This window comes from Falco rusticolus, chromosome 3, assembly GCF_015220075.1.
Source record: "Falco rusticolus isolate bFalRus1 chromosome 3, bFalRus1.pri, whole genome shotgun sequence".
NCBI lineage: Eukaryota > Metazoa > Chordata > Aves > Falconiformes > Falconidae > Falco > Falco rusticolus.
The window spans coordinates 44,429,457-44,457,386 of NC_051189.1; the positions used below are offsets into that span (position 1 = coordinate 44,429,457).

General features: G+C 44.4%; 1 protein-coding gene across 2 annotated transcripts in view; it reads right to left on the bottom strand.

Moving 5' to 3' along the window:
- Window positions 1-27,930, bottom strand: part of CLVS1 (clavesin 1) — a 105,745-nt gene that overhangs the window by 7,018 nt on the left and 70,797 nt on the right. For both annotated transcript variants that reach the window (XM_037382315.1, XM_037382316.1), the window contains 2 exons: window positions 12,320-12,430; window positions 11,191-11,426 (listed from right to left, as the gene is read on the bottom strand). In XM_037382315.1, the coding sequence (XP_037238212.1) occupies window positions 11,191-11,426; window positions 12,320-12,430 (347 nt within the window). The remainder of the gene's footprint in view (window positions 1-11,190; window positions 11,427-12,319; window positions 12,431-27,930) is intronic.

Here is a 27,930-nt window from a genome sequence, read left to right on the forward strand (position 1 = left end):
TGACTGGATGCAGGCCCTCTAGCTGCAGTGGTGTTAGAAGGCTTTTGTCAGGGTACAGCTGGAGTGAATCAGCTCACAGGAACTGATGTCTCTTGGGTATCAGTTTTGTTTCCCATAAAAAATAAAATACCAAAATCCTGCACTGAGCTAACAGTAAATGCCATGGCATGCTTGCCTAAAAGACATCTTCCAGTTCTCTGACCCCTCATTTTATGCTTTTCATCACAGCAATGCTTATGTGCTGCCAGCCCACAGAGCAAAGCCATATTACATGTACGCTGGGCTTCCTTTAGGGGTTGTGTGGAGGAAGGTGGGATGTTTTTTTCCCCAAGTGCAGGAGGCTTCAAGGTCTCTCAGTGACACACTGCAGCCAATCAATCAGATCACATTGTGTGACTCTATTCATCTACCTCTCACCTCCCATCTGCTCACTTCCCTCTAATTCCCTTCCCATTTCACCAGCACCTCAGGGCTGTTCGTCTCCCAATTATTCATTCCCTTTACAGAACATAATAAGCATATTTTTAAAATCACACCCATGAATTTTTGTATTGACAAGGTCTGAGGAGCACTTCTTTCTCTGCCCTCCTCCCTCTCCATCAGACTGCAGAGGAGGGTGCAGCACCCGAGTGCTCTGCAACACACCTCAAGAGTATGCCTTCATACCAAGGATTCTCCACCCACCCCTACCCTGGTATTACAGAAACAATGCAGATGTGCAGGTGTGAAGTCAATGTGTTAAAAGGTTCTCTTTTCATTTTCAAGTGCTTTCGATAATAAATGCACAGGCAAGGCATCTTGAAAGACATGTATGCTCCCGCAGGTGGTGCGGGCAGATGCAGGCAAGCTCTGCTCAGCGGCGCGCAGCTCCAGCACAGGAGCCATGAAGTGTGGCTCTCTGCCCAGGCTAAGCAGCCCAGCTGAAATCTCTTGCTAACGCAACTCTGCGGCTCCTGCACTTGCCCTGGGCTCACAGCTCTGCATTAGGACAATGTGGTGGTGTGCTACTGAGACCTGCCCAGAGGGGCAGCTTTGATGCATCAGCCACAGCATTTCAAAGAGATGAAGCAGCATCCATGTCTAGGGACACAGCTAAGCTGGTTAAGTGAACCACTGACACGATGAGTCAGGGTGCAAAGCAGCATGAAATCTGACTTAACCTTACTGCCAACCTAGTGCTTAGCCCACAGGACAATGGAGACAAGCTGCTGCACTTCCCAAATGGGAGCTATCTTTGTGGCCACCATGGCAGCAGTGACCAACTTTCTCCCTGATGTGTTAGCACATCCTAGGAGAGGTCTCGAAGCTGGGGCAACCATGGCCCAGAGCTGTGCTTAACTGTATGCGTGAAGTCTCTGCGGGTGCCTCTACACTGCTAAAGAGCCATCCACCACAGAGCGAACCCCAGCACGAGACCCCTTGTCCTCCCTGTGCTTGCCAGCTCCCTCCATGCCCTTCCCTTCCCGACAGCTGCCCTGTCACAGCACTCTCCAAAATAGCCAGCTGCAACAAGGTCTTTTACCACCACATACCAGCACACTCTTCATGCCAGTCCCTCTGCTGCCTTCTCCTAGTCTCTCCTCACCCAGGGCAGGCGGGCAGGCCAGCACGCTTGCTCCCTTCTCTCTGCTTCTTCTTCTCTCTTCCTTGGCTGCCCAACCTCATAACAGAACCAGCCACAGCTGCACCTCATCTACATCAGCCAACCCACCACTGTATATTATCAATGATAATTAACCTAGCTTCATTCTTCTACACTGCCCCAGCTGCTTCTCCCCCCTGCAACCCCTGGGCACAGCTCACTGCAGGGTCTGCGCCAAAGGGTGGTAGGGATGACGCTGCAGCATGTTTGGCTCTGACCATGGCCCAGCTGGCTGTGCATCCTGTCCTGACCTGTCCCTTAGCCCACACCACACCCCACCCCAGGGAATGCAGTGCACACCCTCTGGCATTTGCTGTAAAACCATTCTCTGGTGGGCTATGACACAGCTCTCAGCTTATTGTGAACACTCTGAACTGTGAAATATACAGAATGCTTAAGTATTTGGTGTTGCATATACAGTTATGCCTTAAGGCCACTGAGACCCAGAGGAGAGCAAGAGCCAGGCACTTTGCAGAGCAAATGCAACCAGACTCCTCTGGCAGAGGCTATCCCTGAAAAATACAAACAGGAGTCAGTTTGTGCCACCAACCCTGGGATTAGGGTGCACAGCCTGGTCCTTTTTCATCAGTGTGAATGTGCCCGATACCTCCTACTCCTGAATGCTCTGAGCTTCTGTGTCAAGATCATGCCTTGGTCACATCCCAAGGCCAGGGCATGGGAAAAGCATAGGTGGGAGCTCATCCTCTCCATTTCCTTTCTCTGCTATAGAGTGACTCCTCCACATGCTTTTATTCACATAGAAGGAACAGAAGCACCTGCATCAGCCAGGAGTTCCTGGAAGACTCTTAATCCCCTGGAGTGCAATATGTCACCTATCAAAAGGTAAGCCTAGTCACAGGGCCAAATAAAGGCAACACTGCAGCAGCAGTCAACACCAATTTACAGCAGATTTGGCAAGAGCTGCTAAAAAGCGTCCAGGATATGACATCCAAACAAAAGAAATTCAGGCCAGTTAATGGAGAAAATTTTCTTCTCATACTTTGTGAATTTTACACACACACACTTGCATCACCGTTTATGCTTTACCTGCTCATCCCCATTTCCTTGTCCACCAAGTGCTCTTTCTAGCCAAACAGTTTCCAGTCCCTTTGCTCAGACACTCCAGTCCTTTACACCTGCCTCATCTTGCAGTCTGCCTTTTTTGCTTCCATTCCAGTGACTCCAATTCTCTTATCTCAACCCGATTCGGCACTGATTTTGTCCCTTCACAGGTAAGAAGAGGCCCCAAGAGCAAAGGTTGTAATCCTTCCTACTCCCCCGTCCCACATCAGAAGTTTCCTGTCCTTAACAAGAACAGTACTGCAGCATGAAAGCAACCCTGCAGATATACTATTTAGGCTGGAAAATCAAGCAATGTCACAGCAGAAGAAGCCAAAATGTAGGTTGTGGGAGAAACAGCCACTCGGCCAGGGCCGTGGGGGTGTTTTGGTACCCCAGCCCCAGGAGCACTCACTGTTATTTCCCAGAGAGCTCTTTCCTCCCTCAGTGCTCAGAGTAGACAGTGCCAAGCTAGTAAGTGGCTATTTATTTTGCTTGCTTCTAGCAGTTCCAGGTATGGCTCTGTGACACATTTGCTGCATGTTATTCCAAGCCTGCTCTGCAGGTAGCCTTTGTTAATTCCCTCCTGAGCTTTTCTGTGGAGTTCATCAACACAGTACTTGTGTGCCTCAAATGCTAATTCATTTACTGCCATAGCATGACTGTGAGGGGTGTTTTTCATTTCCATTTTGCATGTGGAGAGCTGAAGTGCAGTGAGATTAGGGTCCAAGTATTCCTCTAACATGGGGTGCCCATTTCCCAGCGCTCAGGGTCTGATTTCGCAGAGTGCTCCGCATTACATGGTAGCTCGTGTGTTCAAAGCACATGTCCCTTTGCTTTCTGTTGCAGGTGAGCACTGAGTATTTCTGGAAATTAGACCCCAGAGTCTATAACTTGGCAGGCTGAAAATAAGCAATGTGCAATCTCACCATCTGTGTGAAGTTTGATTTAAGCATCTTGCCAGACCGACTCAGGGACTCAGCAAGAGAGGGAGAGCAGGATCTGCTTCTCCAGGGCTGCACCCACCAGGCATAACCAAAGGGTCGTTCCTGGTCTCCATCAGCCCTCCCTCTAACCATCCCCATTGGTTTGCCCACCAAGCGTACCTCCTAGCCCAGCTGATTCCAGTCCTTTATGCCAGCCTCATCTTTCAGTCTGTCTTATGGCTCCCATCCCAGTGGCCCAAGTTCCCAGTATCCCAGCTGAGTTCGCCACTAAATCCTCATGTCTCCAATTCTCCTGCCAGCAGTGGGGAGGACGAAGAGTCAAGAGCATGGGGTGTCAGTCTTCTAGATCCTGGCACCTTGTCTTGCTACAGCCTGGCCTAGTGCAGGGAAAGTTGTTGCGACCACAAGCAGAAGTTGTAATCACAGAAGCCCTCTGCACCCCATGGCCTGGGCAGGAGATGCACATTGTGGGCGTTGAACCATCGGCCTGAGCTGAACAAGTTTATTTATGCTGGGAGGCCAAGCTAAAGCATAAGGCAATCCTTGGGGTCATTAAATGCTAAAATTAAATATGTGTCTACACAGCTTGTGTGAATTGCCTTTTCAAAGGCTTGTAACTCAGCCAGATGTAGGTGGATTTTTCACAGGACAGCAAAAGACATAAGCAGTGTAAAACCATTTGTTTTATTAAGTGTCGTGTCTGTAATCTAAACTACTAAACGTTTGGCAAATTTATAGCCAGCTGAAGACATAATTTACAACACAATATTTTAAGCAGCTGAACAGCACTGGTTCTGCCATTCCCACCTCCAGGCTGTGTTTGTGCACCCGTGTATTGGTAACAGAGTGCTGCGGACAGATGAAACCCGTGCTGCTGATACCCTCAGAGGGGAACCGATTTCCTGCCTTGCCTCAGGGGACCCCCAGCACCAAGCTACCTGTCCCTCCTCTCCTTGGTTCAGCCATGGCTTTGTAACTCTGATCTCTCCTGCTTCTCTCACTCCTGGCTCCCGAGGATATTCTGCATTATCTCCTTTGCAGCCTCCCTGGGACCTGCTAACATACCAAATCCACCGGCTCCTTTCCGTTTCTTTCTGATGTATTAGCAGAATTCCAGTCAAAATCTATAAATCTGTTCAACAGCTAATAATCTATGTTACTAGATAAGGCATACATTACATGATATAGATTTACCTGGCACATCTACTTTACTGTAAAGAAGTGTCTCGTTCATAATCTGTGTATGGGGGAAGCATTTCCACAGAAGCATTTGGAAATTCTTCATAACAAAATAGTGAATATAAGCCTTGCACCATAGATCTTGCTTATTATAGAGATGTTTTATCTGAAAGCTTACAAGGAATATTTCCCTTTTCCCCCAGCACATGTGGAAACAGACCCCAGCTACAAGGTGCCATCCATGGGCAGGCAGTAAGAAGTTTTCACACATTTTCATTCTGATTTTTATTTGCTGGTATTTTACTGCTTCTGCAGTAAATTGGTGCTGACTGTGAACCGGCATAAAACATGACCCATAAAAGCAGAAACATATGGTGAAGGAACATTAAGGTCACACCAAGGATAACAACTAGAAAGGTCTGCCTTGCACAGCCCAGCTGGGCATATGGAGGAACCCGTCTGAATAAATAAAAACCTTACAAAAGTCACCCCCGTGAATGGCCCCTTTTGGATCTAAAACTGTTCCAGTCGGCACTAGTGTATAACAGTTGTCATACCGCTCCTTCTGAGAGCAGGATCCCGTTTCTGAGAACCAACAATTAGTTTCAGCAACAAGTTCATTTGAAGATCAGTCCTTTTGAAAACATGCACATCAGGAGGCAATCATGGCAAACCCTAATCTGTACTTTAAAACCCTTTCACTCTAACCTAGGACATAAAAATCCACATGCTCTTATTTAACAATGTTAAATCAGGGGCAATGCATTCTAACCATTTTTATCACTGCATTTTCAAAATGCCTAATATGGGGGCTTTTGATGCACCACTAGGCAGGCCATTGCATCTTTAGGTGCTCAGATCCTTTAGGATGAGAAGAAATGGCCTCAAGTTGCACCAGAGGAGGTTCAGATTGAATATTAGGAAAAATTTCTTCACTGAAAGTGGTGTTAGGCTTTAGAACAGCTGCCCAGGGAAGTGGTTGAGTCACCAACCCTGGAGGTGTTTAAAAGACATGTAGATGTGGCACTTAGGGACATGGTTTAGTGGTGGGCTTGGCAGTGTTAGGTTTACGGTTGGACCTGATGATCTTAAAGGTCTTTTCCAACCTAAATGATTCTATGATTCTATAAGTTTCTACTTCACAGAAGGAAAAGGTAATGGTGTCTTGATGCAAAAATTATACATTTTCACAGCTTTACTTTAAAAGTTTTACCCTAACTCTGAATTTTCTGAGTCTCTAAAAAGCTTGACTTGGTGATTCTTGCAATCCATGCTATCCTAAGAAAAAATGTTAACCCCAAATTTGATTAAAGTTGTCCTTAATTAAACTCTGATTAAATAAATTTGATTAAATACCCCAGGTTGTTTGGCCAGAATGTATATGTAGCTGTTTGGTAAAATTTCCTTTCTCTGCAGGGCAATTTTAAATTGCACTAGGTTTTCAGACCTGTTTGCACTGGCAGCAGGTTAAAAGTGAGCCCTCTTTTGATGCCTGGGAGGGCAGGGAAGGAACATTTAGTTCCCAGGCTGCACTTAGTGACTGCACAGGGTACAAGCAAAGGCAGAGAACAGTCTCTGTCACTTGTACTGAAGATCAAGTTCAGACATCAAGAAGTGACCCAGATGCAGCTGTAGAAAGACAGATCTTGTAAAGAAAAGCAAGTCACAGGGAGGCAACATGCTACTGCAGGTTACTTGCTGCTGCAGGACCCAAGCCTAAGAGCAGGATGACACTGGAGAAAAAGGAAACTCTTCAAAAAAACTGAGCTCCTTCACACCCTCCCAAGTCACTGAATATGTCCCAGTTGGGGATGCTTGCTCACTGTGGTTAGGTACCCAAACAGCTACTGGCAAGCCTCTCCCACTGTGGCTGGCCAAAGGACTATGCCCTACTGACAGAGTGATCTCTGACTCTTTCACTGCTAGGTTTAACCATCCACCACAACTATTCATTACACTGCACACCCAGATAAAACCTCCAGCTGCTCCCAAAAACAACAGCTCGTCAAAAAAAGCTAGCACGAGTGCCTCAGGCAAATGCCTTGCTTTTGTGTTAGCTCCCTGTTGACTAAAGAAACTCAGGCCCCTTTCTGACCATCAGGGCTCACAGAAGGTTTGGCCACAGCTGAAAGGGAGGTGATTTTCTTCCCTGTGCTCTGAATTTTCACACATTTACATTGCTCTCAAATCCCACAGCTCCTGACAGGCTCCCTGTGTGAATGCAGGCAGTTCAGAAGAGATGGCCCAAGACAGGGGAAGGTGGCTGTTGCCATTGCTGCTCCCAGGATTATCAAACTGATGTGGCCAAGCTCAGACTGAACTGACTTTGCTATTACTGTATTGGTGCTGGTTTGAATGTTTATTGCATTGCCCATTTCAACCTTCGCTGAGCTGAATCTTGACAAACAGATATATTCTGAATGGATTTTTGTTATTGTTGCCTTTTCCCCGCACCCCACCCCCCTGGCCATTAAGACTCATTATGTGGAGTCATCAGCTGTTTTGCTTTTTTTCCCATCTGTTCATACAGTACTTGGGTCCTGAGATTTTTCCCAGGGTGTGAGATAATACTGCAGATGGGAGTGCAATTTCCACTGTTTTGATTTTGCCCCGGTGGGGCTTCATGTGACCACTGGTGGAAAAATGACAACTGCAATGGTTTTGATTAAAGATTTTCCATATTATAGAAACTTCTCAAATCTCAAGATTTTCAAGATTATGTTACTAACTAGAGTCGGTAGCAGGTTTGTTCTAAGAGTATTTTCAATAGTTTCCCTGTCTACAATGCCTCCATTCTCTAAAATAAACAAGGACTCTTTATTAAGAGCAAAACAGTACAATTTCAAGTCACAGGGAAAAACCACCTTTGCCTGTGGCTGGGGGGAACATAATGTTCTGGTCCCGTTGCTGTTAAGCTGAGCAGATATTGGAACCTAATGAGACTTTGAGGGAGCAAGTCTAGTCTCCGGTGACTACTGGTAGCCACCTCATATCTGACCTTTCACTCATGTATCAGTTAGGTCATCATATTGATAAGCTGTTTCGGTGACTCACTCCTCTGATGACTGGCAAACCTACTAAGATATCCTTCTTCTCAAATACCTGTTGTCACTCCCCAGTTTTTAACCCCCCCCACCCCCCCCCACCCCCCGTATTTGTAGAGAATGATCACATTTCAACCTTTGCTCAGCAAGGCTGAACAAGCCACTACCTTCTTCTATAGCTTCTTGCTGGAAAAATACTCTCTCTGCTCTCCTCACAGCGCTCAGGTGGCCTTATTTCAATTTATATGCATCTGTCCTGGTGGCGGGAGCAAAGCACTGCTGTCAGTCCCGAAGCCAAAGTATGGGCACGTACCTGCTCCAGATTCACTCCCTCCCACTGCTGTTTGGTGTCCCATTTTCTCCTGGTCTGTATTTTGAGACATTTTAATTTTTAGGTGATGACTTCAGTTTGGTCTCAGGCACATCTTGAAAGCACACCCTCTTTCTCCCCCTCTGCATTCATTTTCCAGCACAGATTAAATGGCTACAAAAGTACTTTGGTCAGTTATTCTCTGAGTCGGTTTCCTGGCATCTTTCTTCCAGATCTATAATTCCTCGATTTCTCAGCATCTGTGCAACTACAATTGCTAGACACTATGTTTGCAGTAGGTTGTGCCCAGGATGAGCTTCTCTCTAGATGTAGGATGGTGGTATTACATTTCACAGAGTTATTTCTCAGTGGCCACGGTGTAAGACTAAGCTATTGTAGCAGCACAGAGCTCCCAACATTAAGAAACCTTTAACACAGCACGGGTCAAGTGGCAGCTCTAGTGAGGAAGTGCTTGTATGGCTTTATAGCAGGTGGCCACAGAACCAGGAGTGGCAACCTGCAACCCTGCACCTTGTCACACAGCAGGACGTGCACCGTCCCCCCAGCCTCCGGGGTAAATCCAGCTCTCACAATCACCGCCCTTCCCTGCAGCTAATTACTGGGCAGGTAAACCTACAGTGATATCTGGGAAGACAGAAAGGAGAACTCTTAATTGTTCAGCAAGGCTTTTCATCCTTAAATTACAGAAACCCAAGAAGGCTGTCTTCGTATATTTACCCCTTTCAGAGGAATATACATGCTAAAGAAAGGGTCACCCACTTTTTCTTTTTCTTTTTTTGTTGTTGTTAAATCCAGCATTTCAGCGTAACACAAAATTACCATGTTTACACAAGAATTTAGAGATTTATATGCTGTGAGTGGACGAGGAGAAAAGAGATTTTTAATGAAACTGCAAAATCGCTTTAATAAAGGAAAAAATGATAGGGCAGTTGTGAGGGCATTTAGGAAGAAGGCTAACGCTAAGAGATCACCTGTGCCTAGTACAAACCTCCTTGGAGCATCTAGGAATCTCAGCTGTGACCTGAGACTCTCGATCTGTTAGAGATGTACGAACCTAGAGGCAAGGAGGCAGGATATATAAAGACAGGTAATGCTGGTAGAAGTCTGTAGGCCTTTTAATAGGCCTTAGATATCAATCTGGTCTAATACATCTAATAAAGCACACAGTTATGCTTCCTAAGCACAGGCTTTTACCTTGTTAGGCCAAACCATAATTTCAGGGGAAGAAGAATCAAAGCAAATACTCATAGGAGAAAATGTGTTGAAGCAGTGAACTTTTCACCTCTAACAGCTAGTAATGACCACGGGGTACAGGATCAGATGGTTCACTTAACTGCCGAGTAACAAAATTAGACTAAAAGTTAGAGCTAGTCTGCCCGGAGGCAACGTGACAAATTAGATTCATCTACTCGCCATATTTGTATTAATGCACTTTTGTACTAGTGAACAGATTATAAAAGAAGGCTTTGCCTTGAGGCAGGGTTTTCTGGCACAGAACTCATTTTCAAGCTGAGGTTCTCCCCTGAGGGCACAAGACCATCCCCTCCTTTGCAGCCAAGGACCTGATCCTCAGCAAAGATTCACCTGTGAACAGCTCTTAACACTTCCAAGCTCTGAAAACTGCAGATTTCTTCCTAGTAAGCTACATAAATTGTACACTCTTGATGTATGTTTTAATAGTAATGCAATATTTAGTTTGTACCTTTCTAAAATCAGTGTGTTCCACTGCTGATTTTAAAAGAAAAAAAAAAAAAAAAAAAGAATTGTTTTAACATCAGCTGTCTGGGACAGGCTCCCTAAACTCATCCTGGCTCCCAGTCCTGGCTGGCAGTCAGTAGTGAGAACTGCTGGCTGCACGGGTGGCCACCTCTCTTCATGCTGTGGCTGCCACGCTGCGAAGGGTTGTAGCCCTGCAGTCTCGTGGCCTTGTGAGTCGTGGGACTCACAGCACTTAACATCGGCTGTAGGTGTGTTTGCAACACGAGGCTTCACTTTGCATCTGCAGCAGCATGGCATCAATCTGACCTGGGAGGGAGCTGTGAATCCGGGATGCATTTCTTTTTTCCTGTGAAGATGAAAAACTTTTAAAATTAATTGCATGGCATTGTGGCTTGTCTGTGTTGTCACCTTTGATTTTGCTGTAGCAAAATGATGGCCTCTCCCTGTCACACAGAGTGACGCCATGTCTCTGAGCAACGGCGCTCATCAAGTGGCAGCAGCAAGTGAAAGCATCGCTGCAATCTGCACGGAGAGCAGTTTTGCAGCGTGGGGCGCGGAGGGGAGGCGAGTGCAGATGTTACGCTCCTGCAGGGTGGCCAAAAGCCATCGCCGGCTGCAGCTGCTGTGGGCTCTGCCCTACAGGTACCCAACCCTCCTCACCCCCGTCCCCGCAACCAGTGCAACCTGCTGCGGGTGGTACTCTCGAGAGTTGTGATTTTAAGCATTCAGAGCTGAATGCGCGACCACTAGATCTAAAACCAGAGATCTTAAAGGGCAGATGTGCTGCCTTAGCAGGGCTGGACAGGGGAAGCGGGAGCAGAAGCAGCGGCAGAAGACTAACCCATTTTCCCTTTAGAGGGCAGTGGTGTTCGTAGTACCAAAGCTGCATTTCCGAGGAGGCGAGAACCTTCTTGTCAACTGCTGGGGCAGCAGCAGCGAGTAATAGGGACCAACACTGGTGATGCTGCTGGCTGCGCTATGCTGTACAAAAGAGCATCTCACTCTGATACGCTTTCTGCAACGCTCTGTGCAGGGGCTCATTAATTTTCCCTCGTTTTCGTGTGCAGTAATCAGACGACTAATTACTGTTCCACAGAGAGCTTCCTTTCTCCCACCACGCCACGAGCGCGGTCCAGGGTGAAGTGCTCCCTACCGTCGATGTCTGTCAGATTACAGCCTCTCTCCAAACCAGATGAGCCCTTTCTGTCAGACTTATGCCAAACCTGTTCAGAGAGCCAAATAGCAGGTGATTTCGAAGGCAGTACTAACCTTTTCATGGGTTTGGGCGAAGCCTCCCGCTCCAGGTTGGAGGATGCGTGCTTCACATGCATGGCATTGTACGAGGTGTGAGTGTACTCATTTTCATCGCTGTAGTCAGGACCGAGTAACGTTCGTGCCCACGTCCCCATGTCGTATGGAGGAAGAGTCCCCCCAAATTCAGAAGGCAGGCATTCAGGGTGTATTAGCTGGTGAAGGCTGTTCAGGTTGTTACCGTGAAGAAAGATCTTTAAGAAATAAAAAGAAAGTTCAAAGTCATCATTGGTGCCGTACTTCATTAAGTACAACAATAACAGCACTAATGAGGTGTGGAGCATCATTAGTTGATGCTGCAGTTTCAGGTGGGAATGTCTGAAGCGCTTGGGGCTCGCTTAGGTGGGCAGGAGGGGGGGAGCTGAAGAGTTAGGCTGGCACTTTAAAACACTTCTGAAAACTCTGATTCGCTTGCTTTTGGCACATGACATTTTCACTTTTTCTTAAGTACCAGATCAAGGAAAATGAAAGTCGGGACTAATGACAGACAGATTACTGCTACTGTAAGAGAGTAAGAGGCTTGTGCGAAGAGCAGTGAGAAGAAAAGGGGCATAGCGGAACTCACTGAACTTACGGAAAGATGTGAAGAGTAGGTCCTCAGTGTCTGAGAGGGCAACCCAGCCCTGAACCCCAGGACTGACATTTCCCAGGGGTGTACCAGCCAGCGCTGCCACGTCACGCTGCTTTGGCAACATTTGTCTCCCTAATCCCTCTTTGCTTTCGGGCTGGTATTACCCTTGTCCTGTCTGGTCAAATGCACCCAGGGTGGGCTCTGGGGCCTCCCGAGGGATGATCCAGGGGTTGTCTGATAGATTGCAGAGGAGAAATGGCTAAGATGAGCCTCTCTGTCCCCAGGAGTGTCCCATTAAAACGTATCTACACTTTGTTAGTGATAACAGCTTTCAGGTCCCTGGCTGAGTTGCTGATTCAACCCAGACCATTGCAAACTCTTAAGTTTTAATAACAGAGGCAATTCTCTGAGGCCATATGAAAAATGCAGAGAGAAAAAGAAGGAAGAAAGCAGCCAGCTGCCACTCAGCTACTCTGGTTCTGTGGCTTCCTATCCCCCCTGGCCCCATCTAATTACCCTTTTCCTTGTCTTGTCTTTGAGGAACGGTTTGATTAGTGTGTACAGGGCATGGATGTACCAGGGCTGGTTGACAAAATGGACTCCTCCGAAACGGGCAGGAAAGCTGTCCTACAGAAGGAAAGAAAAGGCAGGCAGTTAATAGATGCAGTGCTTTAGTCCAGCAGTCAATAGGATGAAAGTCAGAGGAAGAGGTCTGCCTCTTTCCATCTGCAGACGAGCACTGGGCTTGCTGGGAGGGGGCAGGAGGGAGATGGAAAAAGAAAGATGCCTGGAAACGTTTGTTGTATCTGTTTCCCCTGTCAGCAGACACAGTCCCTTCTCCCCTCCACACACTAGAACGCATCAATTGCTAATGATTTAAAGCAGGCTCTCCAGCCACTTGGCCTGAACATTTTTTTAACTCCACCAGGGTATCTGACTTGGCCAGAATGGGAAGCAGAGGAGGGGGCTGGTGAACACTGCTCCCTCGAGGGGAAGCTTTCTAATTTCTCATTGTGCAGTGTAAGGCAAGCCCCCGGTTCCCACGCACATTGCTGCACACAGCTCACCTTTTCACCCTTCGGCCTCCCTGCCTCCCCCCTGCCTCCCCCCTGCTCAAATCATCATTACAAAGGCTGACCTTTCGGGGTGAGCAAGCAGCTATTACGGGGAGGAGGATGGGTGGGAAATGTTGATAAGTGAAGGTGTAGGGAGAGCGCACCATGACGGCACCATGGAAACTGTCGGAGCCCAGCTCTTGCTGCCAGGCTGTGCACAAACACCCTCGGCATTAGCATGCAGGTAGTGTCCCGCCGGGGAGGTGTTTGCAATAGCATCCTACTCTGCTCAGCCAGTGAGGCATGCTTAATAAAAGAGGAGGATGCTGCTGTGTCTTGAAAGGTTATTGTATATTGTGGTGGGTATTTTGTACCTACACTCTCATTTAACAAATGTCAGTCAGTCAGGGAAAAGCCCAGGATTTTTTCATATTGCATAAGTAGTGGGGCAACCGCTGCTCCTGTGTGCAAATACGCTTCCAGCGAGAGGAGAGGTGCCTGTCTCTCCCCTGTGAAGGGAGATACTGATGAAGCCATCCTCATCCCATGTGTGCTCCTAACCCCTACAGCTCAGCATGTAAAGACAGAGCATAATCAGGTCTATTCCTTCAGGGCTTTGGTTTTGGGACTTAGGCAGGTTCGTTCCCCCCACAATTAGCAGAGGTTGTCCTGGGGCTTTCTCTCACCTTCCTCCAGAGCATTAGAGGTTGAGCACAGCTGGTGAGGGTATGGGATGAATTTGTGAGATGTTATGGAAAATCTCCTTATACACCTGTTCAGTATAGCTTCTGTGCTGCTTCAAGGTCATTTTTCCCCCCAGATTTAGCACTACATAGGTGTCCCACAACCTCCTATCACCCGGGGTGGATTGGCAGGATTCTCTATGTTCTTTAGCACTGGTCATGGATTGCCCTGGTAATCATCTTAAACCATACTCAGGTAATGTTCGTGAGCAGCCACGGGCATTAAGTGATACCTTTTTCTATTGCTATACAGTGCTACAAGCTGCTTAGACCTCAGACACATCAGCTGGCCTGGAATTGTTACAAATCTCAGTATCAGATGCTCTGTGCAAGACAGTGGGTAGTCAGGCCAAGCCATGGGAGGCCAAGCAGTGTAACATAACAGGGCATCCCACTGTAAATCCCAATAAACTCTGAGCTGAGCTTTTTAAGGATGGCACATGCTCTGTTGAGGTGTTCATTCATGATAAAGATGACTGTATTTCCATTGCTGCTGAAATATTCATTGGAGTTTAGGGACACAGCTCTGACTGATATAAACTACTGCAGTGCTGCAGGGTGGAGTGCCTTCAGCTGGGCTGAGAAACAGCTGCAGAGGGTCTGAGCCCACCTAGAAAAACATTGACCAACAGAACTGTGAAGTGAAGCCCAAAGTGATTTTTTTACCCTGTGGTAACCTAAAATTGAGTTTTAGAGTAGACCAAAGCCAAAAATGCCCGTCTCTTGCAAAATTCACATATTCAGTTGCTTTCCTCTAGCATGGGAATGAAAATTTGAAGATCTGAAACTTTTCACAGAATATTAAAAAAATTATATATTAAAAAATATTGGAATATTTTATATTTGCTTTTTTATTATTATTTTTTTTTAATTCTATATTTGTCAGGCTGGCTGCCATCCCACAAGCTGTATCTCTAAGGGGGAATTATGGACTTCTTTGCTCTTTGGGGCTGAGCTGCCACAGCTATCCCAGGTTGTACCATAGTAGCATAGGTCAGCATAGGAGAGACAGTCTGAGTCTGAAGCAAAGGGCAGTAAAGAAATGAGAGATGGGAAGCAGGGGAAAAACTTTAGGACAGAGATTTATACCAACCTGAAAAAGAAAAATTGTTTTGCCTTCTCACTGGAATGCAGATAATATTAATCACAATCTCCAGTGAGAAATGTCAGTCAGATTTCATTTCCAAGAGGGAAAGTGTTTTTTTTAAAAACATTATTGACCAGCCTTAATGATACCACGTTACCCGGAAAGTTCTGAATGCTGAGAATTATAGGAACCGGCCAGAGGTTTAAATGGGCAGACTGGCTCTGGGAAAGGTCAAGTAAGGAGAAGAATGTACTTTCCTATATAGAAAATGAATTTTATGTCCATCCAACAGAGACTGTTGAATCCATAAACTAGATTGTCTGGTACATCAGTAGATTAAAACCATTACAGGAAAGCCCATCATATAACAGTTTTATTTAAGGACAACTTCTTTCTTTTCATTCTGAAGGCATACCTGAAAACGTGTACAGACAGACCCTTGAAAAGGCAACCTGATGGCCAGGAAAAAAACAACCACCACAGAACATTTTTTTGTGTGTAACTTTCTGCTAATTTTTGTTTCTTGCCCTGTTAAGCACAATAAACTCATTTTGACCTTCATCCCTCAGTCCACCTGCATTTGTAAGGCTGTCAATTAGAACAAGGACAAAGACAACATTTTTTTTTTTTAACCAAAGAAATTTGATATGGGATTCATCCAGACACTGTTTGGAAACGCAACATACCAATTTTGCAGAAGTCCCTAATTAGAGCAGAGCTGTCTTGGAAAAGAAAGCTCCCGTCTGGAGGTCTGCCTTGTGCAGTTCCAGGAAGATGTATGAGACATTTCCCACACCCCACTTAGTGTCTCTGCTGCTTTCCCTGGGGCAAGGTGAAAGTAGCTGAAATTGATTTTCTGCTGGAAAGCTTTTGCTTTTAGGAATTCTCTTTTGATTTCTCATGTCTTGTGATTCCTTGGGAAGGTGTATTTTATAATGAGGTACATTTTTTGGAGCCTACTGTGAAAAGGACCCTGGAATCATGGAGCCTTTGCTTAACCTGATTCTTTGTTAAAAATACCCAAACCTGCGGATATGTTTGTATTTACTCCATTGACATAAATAAAATATAGCATGCAGGAATTGGTCTAATTATTTGTGGGCGCTACCGTCATTTTATCTGAAAGCCAGGCTTGACATATCAGCACGTTGCTCTGAGATGAAATTGCAGCATAAATAAATGCATCCAACCCAGTGCTAATCTAGTTAACTTGCTACTCAGCAATAGCAGGGAAGAAACAGTGAAAGTACTCCAGATACCTTCTTGGGCAGCTATCTCACTCCAGAGTCAGACCAGGTCTCCTTCACTGGGACCTGAAGTGAACTAAAGTAAGGAGTATATCTAACCATGCTGCAGTGGCACCTTCCCAAAGCAGTGTAGGCAAACCTAGAGAGAGAAAATTGTCCAGACGCAGGTTTTTAGTTGTTTCTTTTAATTGAATGAAACTGGTGCCATAGACGGGACTTTTCTTTTGCCTGATTTGTCTTTTTTTTGACTATATACATTCCTCACTGGTTTCAGTTATTCCCCTCTGCATCGTCCCCAAAGAAAAGAAAGAAATGAACATTTGAATGCCACAAATGGAGCTGCCACAGACACCCCAAAATCCATACAAGCCTCAATATATCTTTTGTTTCGGATTGGAGAAGTGTCTCCCAGATCGCAGATTAGAGCGAAATGTTACGGAGATCATTGTTTCCCTTTTCTGCTCAGACCTCCTGTGCAGGGAAATTTCTGAACTGAAATGAGTCTGGGACTGAAAACCCTCGGTACATAATGTTCCACTAAATAGGTCGGGAGCAATAGCTACGAGGTGAACGAGAGACAGTTTTTCATTATTTCTGCCTATTCTTGCCTTCACAACATCTATTTCTTTTGGCATGAGTATGCATCAGAAAACACTTACTGTGTTGTTCTGAACTGCCTGAAAGCTAAAAATCAAGATGAACTTCCAGCATCTTCTCACATCGAAGTGTGGCAGAAAAGCAAAACAATCTCTGGAATTCCAAAATTAGGAATGAATCCAACTTGGTGGTCAAGGTCAATCTTTTTAAACTGCATGAATTGACTTCATAGACTGATGACCTAAGCTCAAAAACCAAATTATAGCATATTTTTAGGTTGTGGGACATCTGAATTTTGTGACACAAACATTTAAAAAATATTTTCATAACTTCTACCCTTTGCAATCAGAAAAGCAAACACACATCTTGCCATCTAAATACACTTTAATCTCAACGATACTTGCCAGTTTACTGCAAATCAAAATATAATCCATTTTTAAAAAAATAATTTCCTTTAGATTCAGGAAGAATTCAATCGTAAACAAAACTGTTTAAACTGAAAGGTCATCTAAACTAAGGACAAAAGCAGCATCTTCATGACTTACATAATCAGTCTCTGTGGTGGATTAAAGCTCCCACAGATCATATTAATAGTTCAGGAAGATTTTATTAATAGTACACTGATAGTTTCTCCACGGAGAGTTTCTGCGAGTGTGTTTTATTTTAATGGATCGGCACAACAATGGAAGGAGGCTCTCTGCTCTTCAGCTCTGGATCCAAGTTCAGCCTCTGAAAGAGTGGCAGTGGTTGAAAGTTGTTGTCCCTCAATTTTATGACTTTGTCAGATATTGGATAGGTTGTGGCTATCAAAAACACGTTCCTGAGCGTCTTCAGACGAATGCCACATAATGCCCTTGCTGTGGACAGAGCAGGTTGTTGTATAGTGTATGCTAGGAGAGAAGGTAAAGTGCCTCCCACCCCATCACTACAGCTTCAGCTTCTAATTTTAATGCAGCTCCTAAGAGATGAATGTTTAGTTTGGGAAATCCCAAAAGGCAGGAGGCAGTGGGAGGCAGTAGCAGGGCTGGGGGCCATGAGGAGCCCAGGACCAGGCTGCTCCCGCACCTCTCCAAGCCATCCCTGGGGCTGCGGGAGCCAGGGCTGCTCCCCCTCACCTGCTGCGGTGCCTGCTCTGAGCCCAGGCACGTTTCAAATCTCCGTTTGGGCAAGTTGCTCTTCTTTGTGTTATCTCTTTTTGCTCCCCTGTGTTTTTGAAGAGACGGGAATGCAAAATTAATGTTGCCAGTGGCAATAATTGCAAACTCGTTTGCTTCTACCTTGGCATGCCCTCAGAGTACATGGGGCTTACAAATAGCTGCAGAGTCAGGGAAAACCATTAAAAAAAAGACATTAGTGCTAGCGATATGGCAGTCCTGACCTGCTCAAATGCCACCGTAAAAAGAATTCTTGCAATTGGGAAGAACTCATCAATTCTGGGTAAGCTCTGACTGTAACTGCTCCCACCAAAACACTCTTTTCTTTGAAGCATACAGTAGAAAAGATTGGAGCAAAATCATGGGGAAATATAAGTGCTTGGTTTATTTTTACACTGCATACCCACATATGTAGATGCGTACACTCTGAAGTACTGCTGTCAGGGAAGTGAGACTGAAACATGAACATTGGGATGCATTCCCCTAGACATTTTTCATTATGTTTGTTATCTCTCCTGCTACACTCAATAACTTTTAAAATCCAGGCATTTGCTGTGGGTTTCTCCCCATCATTATTGCATATCAGTGAGGTCCTACAGAGCATCTGTTCACGGGTGTTGGCAGATGGCACCAATAAATCAGCTTATAGAACACAGATTTGCTCAGTAAACTTTGATTTGTCCTGATAGAATCATGCTGTCATATCATCTGGTCTAACAAAATAACTTGTAACCTTGGGGCAAAAGGGGGATTTCTTCACTACCTTTCTACAAGAAACCCTTTGCCGAACCAGCTCAGAATAATTTAGGAACAGAAAATTTCCCAGAAGCAGTGACTCTGTTGAATTGACATCATACCCCAGTGCTGCTTTTTCGCTTGGCATGTGCCCCCTGTTGATTCGAAAGTGTGTCACAAGCTTAAGGTAGAGACTGATGCTTCCTCCAGAAAAAAAGATGGATAAATTATATTGACTAAGAAACCATAGGTTCATTCAGGGGTTTGGTTGAGGAGATACACAGAGAAGAGAGGAAATCAAAAGGTGATTAAAAATAATAATACAAAGAACACTGACACACTGATTTGGAAGCAGTCAATGCAGGTGTGTGCAACCAGGGCGGCACAGTTTGCTCTAGGTTAGGTCAGATTAGGTGAGGCCAGCTCAGGGAGCTTCTGGTGGAGCAGGAAGAATGAAAGTCACACACTAAACTAAGGAGGGGTAGATGGGGTCACAGGAACAGGCAGCAGCATGGGAAGGGACATGAATTAGCTGGAGGCTATTTTTCAGAGTTAGTTTAGGGACTTGCTATGATCTTTGCAGCCAGCTCTAGCAAACCAGGCTAAATTGTCTCTAGTGTCCTGATTTTCGGTGTAAATTGTAGCTCAGAAAAACATTTATATCCAGCTTTCTTAAGTGAGGGTGACTGTAAGCTGAGCTGCTTCTATTCCTGTATCTCACTGAACATGAATGTCTGAAATTAGTTGTGGGGGAAGGAAAAAGCAGCAGGGAGATCATCAAAGCTGTAAGTAGTTTAGGGCTTAATTAGAAACGGTAAAATGTGCTGGGCAGAGCACAAGCCTGGCCTGGAGGCTTGCTGGATGAATGCAGGGGCTGCTGGCTGAAGTGTGTGACCACAGGCTGGCTGTGATGCTTCAGTCTCCCTGGGACACCCGGCCCTTGGCTGGCTGTGACCTACGAGCTTTGGTTGTTCACTAAGAATCCCTGGAAAAAAAGTCTCTGTGCAAACACCAGGTTTTTGAGAGAAGTGACGTCCCTCCAATCCTTTCCCTGACACTACGAGTTAAAGCAATGCTGTTTGTGTCTCGTTGGTGGGTTGTGTGGGTGTGAGCTGCTCTCAGTTTTGGGGGTGTGATAAAGAAGTGGGGGTTTTGCGGCCAGATTTTAACACAGGACCTTCTGAAGCAAAACGGCCACCAGCAGAATGAGTGTGTCCAACAGTGAAAGTGAAAGATGGCATTGAGAAAGCTTTAAGGAAAGACCACCCTAAGTCTTTTGCACCTAGTAAAAAATCCAGCCAGGAGCACTGGGGTTAAAAAGTTTGGCATGGAAAACTTGACTCAAAAAATGTTCTATTTTTAATATAAAATTTTTGAAAAAGAATAACATAGAGTTTTTTGAAAATAATTTTTAAAAGGTAAGCCCTAAACAAAATTAATCAGTGCTATTAACCACTGTAGCCAAAATCTGCTATTTTCCTTAGCTGACCTGATTCAAACCTCTCTCTCCCTATCTATTTCTATTTCCATAGAGAGGTGTCTACCCCAAAGGGCAATAGATTTGTGGGACACTGTGGTTGAAATCACAGGGAATTAAGGAGTTACGGCAGAGAAGATGGTACTGAAGCAAATCCACTAGGATTTAAAAGGCTGTTGAAAGGAGAGAGTCGAGTGCATACAAAAAAACAGTTCTGAAAAGGACAAAGTACAGCACCTTATTTCTTGTCCAGTGCTGGGATTTTAAACAAAAGACCCTGCAAAAAGGCTACCTCTTTTAATATGCGTTTTTATGCTGAGAATCTACATCATGTATGTAGAACATTTATTCTATATTTTCTTCACATTGCCACTTGCTGTATCTATGTATCTGCTCTCTGCCAAAATAGTCCTATGCCTGAGCGAAGGGGCAATGAGGGCCAAATTGTCATGGTGAGGACAAATACCCACAGTGTTAGCTAAAGTCAGACAGAAAAAAGCAATTAAAAAAGGTCTTGTGGCACTTGCCTTTCTTCTCAGGCGTCCTACTGACTTTGCAGGAAAAGCTTTCCATCTTGCATATGAAGCACCAAAGTGTACACAGAAATCACACAGTCGTATTACACTACTTGTGTTCTGATTGAAAGCTGATGATGGAGAAAAGGAGATTTTGTTATTTATGGAGTTATGCAACCTATTTAGTGCTGACCAGGAGTCTGTTGCAGCTTGGCTTGAACAAAGTATGCAATCACCTTAAAGATTTTGCATGTGCATTCATATGTAGAGCAGCATGTAAATATTATAGGCTGTTATTATGATGAGGTTATAACCTAGCATGGGTCAGAAAAAAATGATCAAGCAATGTTTTTATTAGCATTTGTTGACTGACTGAAACAAACTATTTGACAGTAAATTTCTCTGCATCTAGCAAGAAGTTCAGACAACCCTTTGTGTTGATTTCTCTATGCAGCTGCTAGAAGGTATCTTAGGTTACTAGCACTCATTTCTCAAGGCTATCTGCTAAACAGAAGTTAGTTTCCCATCTTATTTCACTAAGAACTTTAGGATTTACCCTAATTTATTTGAGATTGGAACCCCATGTTAAAATGGAAGGTCTCCCTTCCCCTAGCTCTCACACAAACCCTTTTTAAAACAGTTTCTATGGTCTGTGTCATCATCAACAAATGTGTCCCCATGGTGAAGATATTTTTTCAGTTGTTTTTTTCTCTTTCAGTGGGGGAGTTTGTGTGTGTACATGTGTGTGTGTGTGTGTGTGTTTTCTGCACTTCAAAATATTTCTATGATTACTGGAGGATGGAGATTTAAAGCTCAAAGCCTTTGGGGCATGTACCCAGCATTTCACATAAGGTTTTCCTAGTTCACATGGTTTTACTGTCACAGTGAGAATTTGCAGCTTTGCACGTGTGTATGCCAGAACTCATTCAAGGAGTTTTGGAGGTTGAGACGTTTCATAATCTGGACTAGTCATAGCTATACCCTCTTGCCTTAAAAGCTATGGTCAGTCAAAATCCTTAGAGTTCATTTGCTGTGTTCTCCCAACAAAGCTACTACAGCCCTGACCCACGGGTGGGAGGCAGAGCTCTCCCTGCAGTGGTTTTGCTTCTAGAAATACTGTGAAGCACAGGTGGAGTCAGGGACCCCTGAAGCTGTGCTTTGATACTAGGATTTCTCATTTTCTAACTGCATGACTTTGCCATTTTAATGTGGGGGGGTTTGTGCCATGTTCACCACCTAAAGCAATGCCAAGCAACAGCCAGTTCTGCTCATCACATAATCACTCAGGGCTTTTATCAGTCTGGCAACATTAAATGCTGCGTAAACTTTGTACACTTTGCTACACAAAATACAAGCTTATACTCCTTGCAACAGCTCTTTCATTTCCGCAACACAACTTCCCTTTAGTTCACACTTCTTATTCCTCACTACCTTGATTTACTGCAACCTTAACTCTGACCTCAAAACAACTTTAAAAGATAGCAATAGGAAAATTATTTCTGCTGTCTGTGGAGGTGTAAGGAAAGCAGGACACACACCACTGCAGCTTCCCAGCCTTTTCATTATTATCAGCCAAGCACGGATATCAGACTGTGGAGATAATCCCAGGATAATGTTTTATTCTTTTGACCTCTTTTATATTATCACCTGCTCCCACTACCATCCCTGAACAAGTAGAAGCTGAGGGTTACCAGTTAAGTTTACTGCCCAAGTAGTGCTTGCGCTGCCTACCCCAAAAGGTTACTCTTAATTCTGTTTTCAGGCAGCAAAGCATCAGTCTGCAAGCTAATGATTCCTCTGTTCTCCTGTTCTGCTATTAAGAATTTGTTCTGATTAATTTTTCTAAGGCCAAGAGCAGAAAAAAAGGAAGATGTCTCTAAATTTGCTAAAACTACAGGTAGCAGGAAGGCATGAGCCCATTTCTCACCCACCTCAGATTAAAAAGCCATACAGATTTTCCTCTTCCTCTTTCTTCTCTGATTGTATTAAAGTCACACATTAAGTACTGCTACATGAAGTCTTAAATGAACTAGGCTTTTTCCACCCAGAGGCTTAGAGTATGCTGTGTCATATCCCTGGAGGTCATTAAATTTGCTAGGTGGATACAGGGCAGTTAGTCTGTACCTTCTCATTTGAAAGCTTCCCATCAAGAACTCTTTCCACCTGAAGGCGTGCAACAGTCTATTCTCCTTGTTAAACTGCACACATTTTATTACTGCTCTCTGCTTGAGTACCAGGGCATTTGCAAATCAGTGGCTGTCATTTACTTCGAGTTTAGCCAGGCCTTAGGCATGGTGGCCCATATTGTCCGTCTAGCAAACTGCAGAGATTTTGTTTGGAGAAGTAGTATACAGTGTGGGTGAAAAATCGATCAGATTGCTGGGATTCAGGTGTTGAGATCAAAGGTACAAAGCCTGCCTCATGGTCATTTAGTAATGTTTTTTCTCTGGAGTGGATACCGGAGCCAGTTCAGCTCAATGTGTTTATAAACGACCCGGGTGATGGTAGGGAGCAACTAATCCTCAGAAGCTTTGTTGATGGTAGCAGGCTGTGGAGTACAGCTGATATGCTAGAAGTTTAGGCAGAGTCCCTATTCAGAGGGATGCTGACAGGCTGGAGCGATGAGTTACTGGGAACCACATCAACAAATGCAAAGTGTTTTGAGTTAGACAGAACAACCCCATGCAGCAGGACAGTCAGGCACTGAACAACTAGAAAGCAGCTTTGCAGAAGAAGACCTGAGTGTCTTGGTGGCCATGAGTCAACAGTGTATTCATATGACAAGACTGGCCAACTGTGTCCTAGGCTGTACTAACAAGTGCCTTAACCAGTGGGTGAGGGGGGTGATCCTTTCCCTCAGCGCCTGTGAGACCGCATCTGGAGTACTGTGTCCATTTCTGGGCTTCCTACTGCAGGAGAGGCTGACGTACTGGAATGAGTCCATCAGAAGTTGCCAAGATGGCTGGGGACTAGAGCACATAACCTATGGGGGGATGCTCAGAGAACAGGGTCTGTTCAGCCCACAGAAGAGGAGGTTAAGGGGAGATCTCACTGTTCCCTGCAACAAATTAATGAGCACCTATGGAGATGACAGCCAGACTTTTCTCAGGAAGAAAAGACAAGGTGATCACCAAAAGTTGCAGTTGTGGAGGAAAGCCAAATCACATACTTGGAGAAAGTTTCCCAGCAGGCAGTCTAACACAGGAATGCATTTCCTGGAGAGGCTGTGGAAACCCCATCTGCAGAGATGTTCACCTCTCAGCTGGAAAAGACCTTGAGTGACCTGATCTAAAATCAAACCTGGATCTAACGTCAAAGTTTGCCCTGCCTTAAGCCGTGAATGGGATCAGATGACTTTCAGAGATCCCTTCCAATCTTAATTATCCCATGATTCTGTGGGGTTTTATATGTGTGGGTTTGTGTGCATCTGAAGGTGTCAGATTGCTCCTGCCCTATAATTTACTTACTCATGTTCCACAATTACCACTGACCAATCTCTGGTTACTCGGGGCTTCAGGCTGCAGTTTCCGCTTAAAGCTGAAGCTTTTATCATCTTTGAAATATGCCACAGAATTTATTACAGACTAATGTGCAGGAAGGTAAGGTTTATTTATGACACGTTTTGCCCCAAACCCCATATTATGAGCATAAATGACAGCAATAAACAAAGGAAAATAATTGGTTCAGACCAGAGGAAAATCTATTATCACTAACTCCCTGCATTGAACTGTTGTTCCAAGAATGAAGGATTTCCTCGTTATTGGGAATGTGCTGGGTGAACAGAAGTCATCAGAAAAGCTGCATTCCCTACTAACTGCTACAGTATTTCACACATGCCCCAATGCATATTAATCCCACTTATGTCCATCAACTTAATTAAACCCTCTCCATTATTGAAATCTATAACTGGCACAGGAAGGTACCAGAGCTTAGGAGTGTTCATTTATACTGTTCACTGGACAGCTTTCCAGTAGTGCTACGTTATTTCTGGTAGGAATTAAACAAGTTCTGCTGGAAATTCAGCAATTTGGAAAACATTTGGGGATTGCAACCAAAGCCAACATTTGTCTGCAAGCATTAGTGACAAGTTAATAGTACTGCTGAACACTTCAAAGATGCTTGACCTGGGACTAATTTTTTTCCCTTTTCTTTTGACAATGACACACTTTTATTGTATATATGCAGTAGTGTGCATGTACAATACATCTTTGCATAAAAAAATCAAGATAAGGGCTGCTGACTACACCCTTATAATGCAGAGGTTACACTAATGTCTTGCTTCCCCACTTCTATTAAGGGTCTGTCTGGGAAAGTCAGTTCACTGCTTATTGGTGCCATCCTCCCCAAAATTTTAAGACCAAACTGTCAGCAAACATCCTTCTTTCCCCTCACACACACCCACACACACCCCCACACACCCCACACACACCAATTCTCTGCTCCAGGGACTGTATTGTTTCAATTTTGAGTTTAAAACAAATCTTAGGCACACAGTATTGTACAATCTGGTAGTCTACTCTGTTGAATAAGTTCTACTGTTTGAACTGGTTGAGTTGTGAAACAGGTTATGAAAGCCTGCTCAGTGTGAAATCCACCACTGAATGTAGCAAATTCTTCACTCATCACAATTATTGAGCAACTAATTTTCCCGAGCATAAACAGCAAGCAAGTATCCGACACAGAAAACCAGAGAAGTTAGATGCCTTGACAGCAGCAAAATTCTTTCAGACTACAGAAGGTAGTTGGAGTTGTTTGCCTAGTACTTCAGTCTATATCCATTAAGCTAGAAGTGCCACTGGAAAGGTAGCTTAATTTCTGACACAGAAGTTCTGAAGCACCTTGATTGTTAAAAATATTTTCCCATTAACTTAGGCAGAGGAGTCTAATTATGAAGGATCATTACAGAAATTTGAGCGCTACTCTCAAGGTAAAGTGGAACATGTCAGATATATGTTTTTAAATAGACATTACAAAGAAGGTGGTAAAAATAATACTATTTTTGTGATGGATAGAAAGTTTAAAAAGTTTTTCAATTTTTTGAATCAAATTTGATTTGTGATAAGACCACAGATTCTGGGAAATATCATTCAAGGAAGTACCTACTGAAATACCCAGAATCAACTTACAGCAAAGCAATTAGCATTTCTAAAGCAATGAAAGACTTGCCTGAAGTTTGAGGAGGTTAGATATTGCTTTGATGCTGTGGACATGAAAAAAAGTCCACAATATCTCTGCAAATGACATTACGACATGAAAATATAAACCTGTCAGCATGGGAGTCCACAGAGTCCAAGATTCTGAGAAACTCAGAGTGGACAAACAATTCATGCAAGGTAATAGCTGGCATTCGTGAAAGGCTCACAACACGACACAGGCATTTACAAGCATCAGCAGAGATCTGTGGAGGAAGGAAGCACACTTCATGGCAGTCAAGGAAAACAGCATAGCAGAAGGTGAATGGACTGTCCACCTGAGGGCCCACGGGACACCGACTGATTTTCCATGATGTTTAGGTGCGCCAGGGACACCATCATTAGCAAAGAAAAGTCAGTGATGGTAGGACAATGTAACTCTGGTCCTATACAGGTAAAACATATTCCATTATAGAATTCTGTCAGTAAGTGTTTGGATAAAGGAAAATATTGATAAATATGGGAAAGTCAAAATTTATAGTGGTACCAGAAGGAAAAAAAAAAATATGCTTATTATTGAGATAAAAAGATGCCAGCTTTTGGATCTCAGAGTGAATTAATTCAATGGATGGATAATTGTTGACAGCAACTGGAGGGGAAACTAAGGATGCTTTCAGGAAATACAGGAACTCTCAACAGAGGGTGGAATAGGATGAAACAGTCAAGGTGGTCCATGGCTCATCTACCCATGAAAGAAAGTTTATCTTGCCATAATTCAAGCTACAATAAGAGAAGCCTATTGCTCTAGGAATGAAAATATAACTAAGATTAACAAGTGAATGTAGTGCTCTTACAGATCACATAAAAAGCAAGCAAAAATGTTGAAAATTTAATTTGCATATGAATGACCTGGAAAGGGCATTATTGCAGTGTCTCTAATGAGAAACTGAAAGGGCAGTAACACTCTGGGACATGACCTTATGAAACTGGGGCATCCATTTGTGCATGATCATTATCTCTTTAGGAAACCTTTTTCTCAGAATGCCATTGGGTTGCAGTCAGAGCCAGAAGTTTTTTGCTTGGAAATAGAACACACTTGACAGTGTAAACAGTACTAAGTTGTGCATAAATTAGGACAGATATGGGGGGGAAAGGTAAAAAAATCTTATATGGAGGTTTCAAACAACTCAGAAAACACAAATTCTTACATAAACCAAACAAAGATGTAAGGTGTACAGACATATTCCAGAGAATGCCATGGGAATTTATCCCCCAGCAGACCCCTCTGATGGGAAAGCTGTAAGGAAATTTGCACCTCACCAAGCTGCCTGCATCAGCAGCTTGAGAGGGCTATTGAGAAGATACATGCAGGAGGGGTAGGTCACAACCAGGTCTGTATTTAACATTGTGAAATTAATGGGGCACCAGTGAGGTCACATGAACTCTGAAGACAAGATGCCTGTGCTTGTCAGCAAGCTGCCAGAGTCACTTTGGCCTTACAAGTGTCTTGAGATAGATAAAGCAAAGCAGCAAGTCCAGTATGGTTTGTGAAGTTGTGCTGGCAGTGATAAAGGTGGGAAGCAGTCAAACCAATGTGCAGTAGACTCATCCCGGATGCAAGTGATGCTGCTGCACCAGATGGACACAAGCAGAGGTGGGGGTATCTGGAGTAGGTTTCCTCAGCTGAGGCAGCTGAGCCCCAGGACGTGTGACAGTGGGAACCAAAGGACCCGGCCGTGGCAGAAATGACAGCATGGATCTTACAGCTGAGATCCAAAGGTCCACGTGACAGTATGGCACACCTCAAGAATTAATTGAGCACTGGTAACTGATGGTCTTTGAGATTCTGAATTGCATTAAAAGTCAGTGATGGTGTGCCTAGGAAGGGAAGTTGTGGGAAAATAAAGAACTTGCAGGAAGACCTTAAAATAGCCACTTAGTAATAAATTATTACTGATCCCTTCCCTTCTTCCATCAGTCTCACTATGATCAGTTTATTACCCCCACAGCTGTTGTGTTCACAACCTGGAATGGAAACGCAAAACAGCACTTTCTTTGTATCTCCTTTGAAAGTGGCAGAAACAGCCTCTTTTCCCCTGCAGGGGACAGGGTAAGGTCTCCCACGCTGCTTACAGAGACCAGATCAGTAGGAAGCAGCAGTAAAGAAGACATGAAGGAGGAAAAAGGAGGTAGGAAACACGTTCTCTCCAGTGGCATTCTCACAACTGGATAATTTCTCTGGCTTCAGATCCCTTGGTCATAATAGCAAACCATCTGCTCATGGAAAGAGCACGCTTCAAGAAAGGATCGGTGGCTTAGTCATCCAGTCACATCACAGCTATGAAGGGTTTCTCTTATTTTAGTAAACAGGGTCTCATTTTTAAT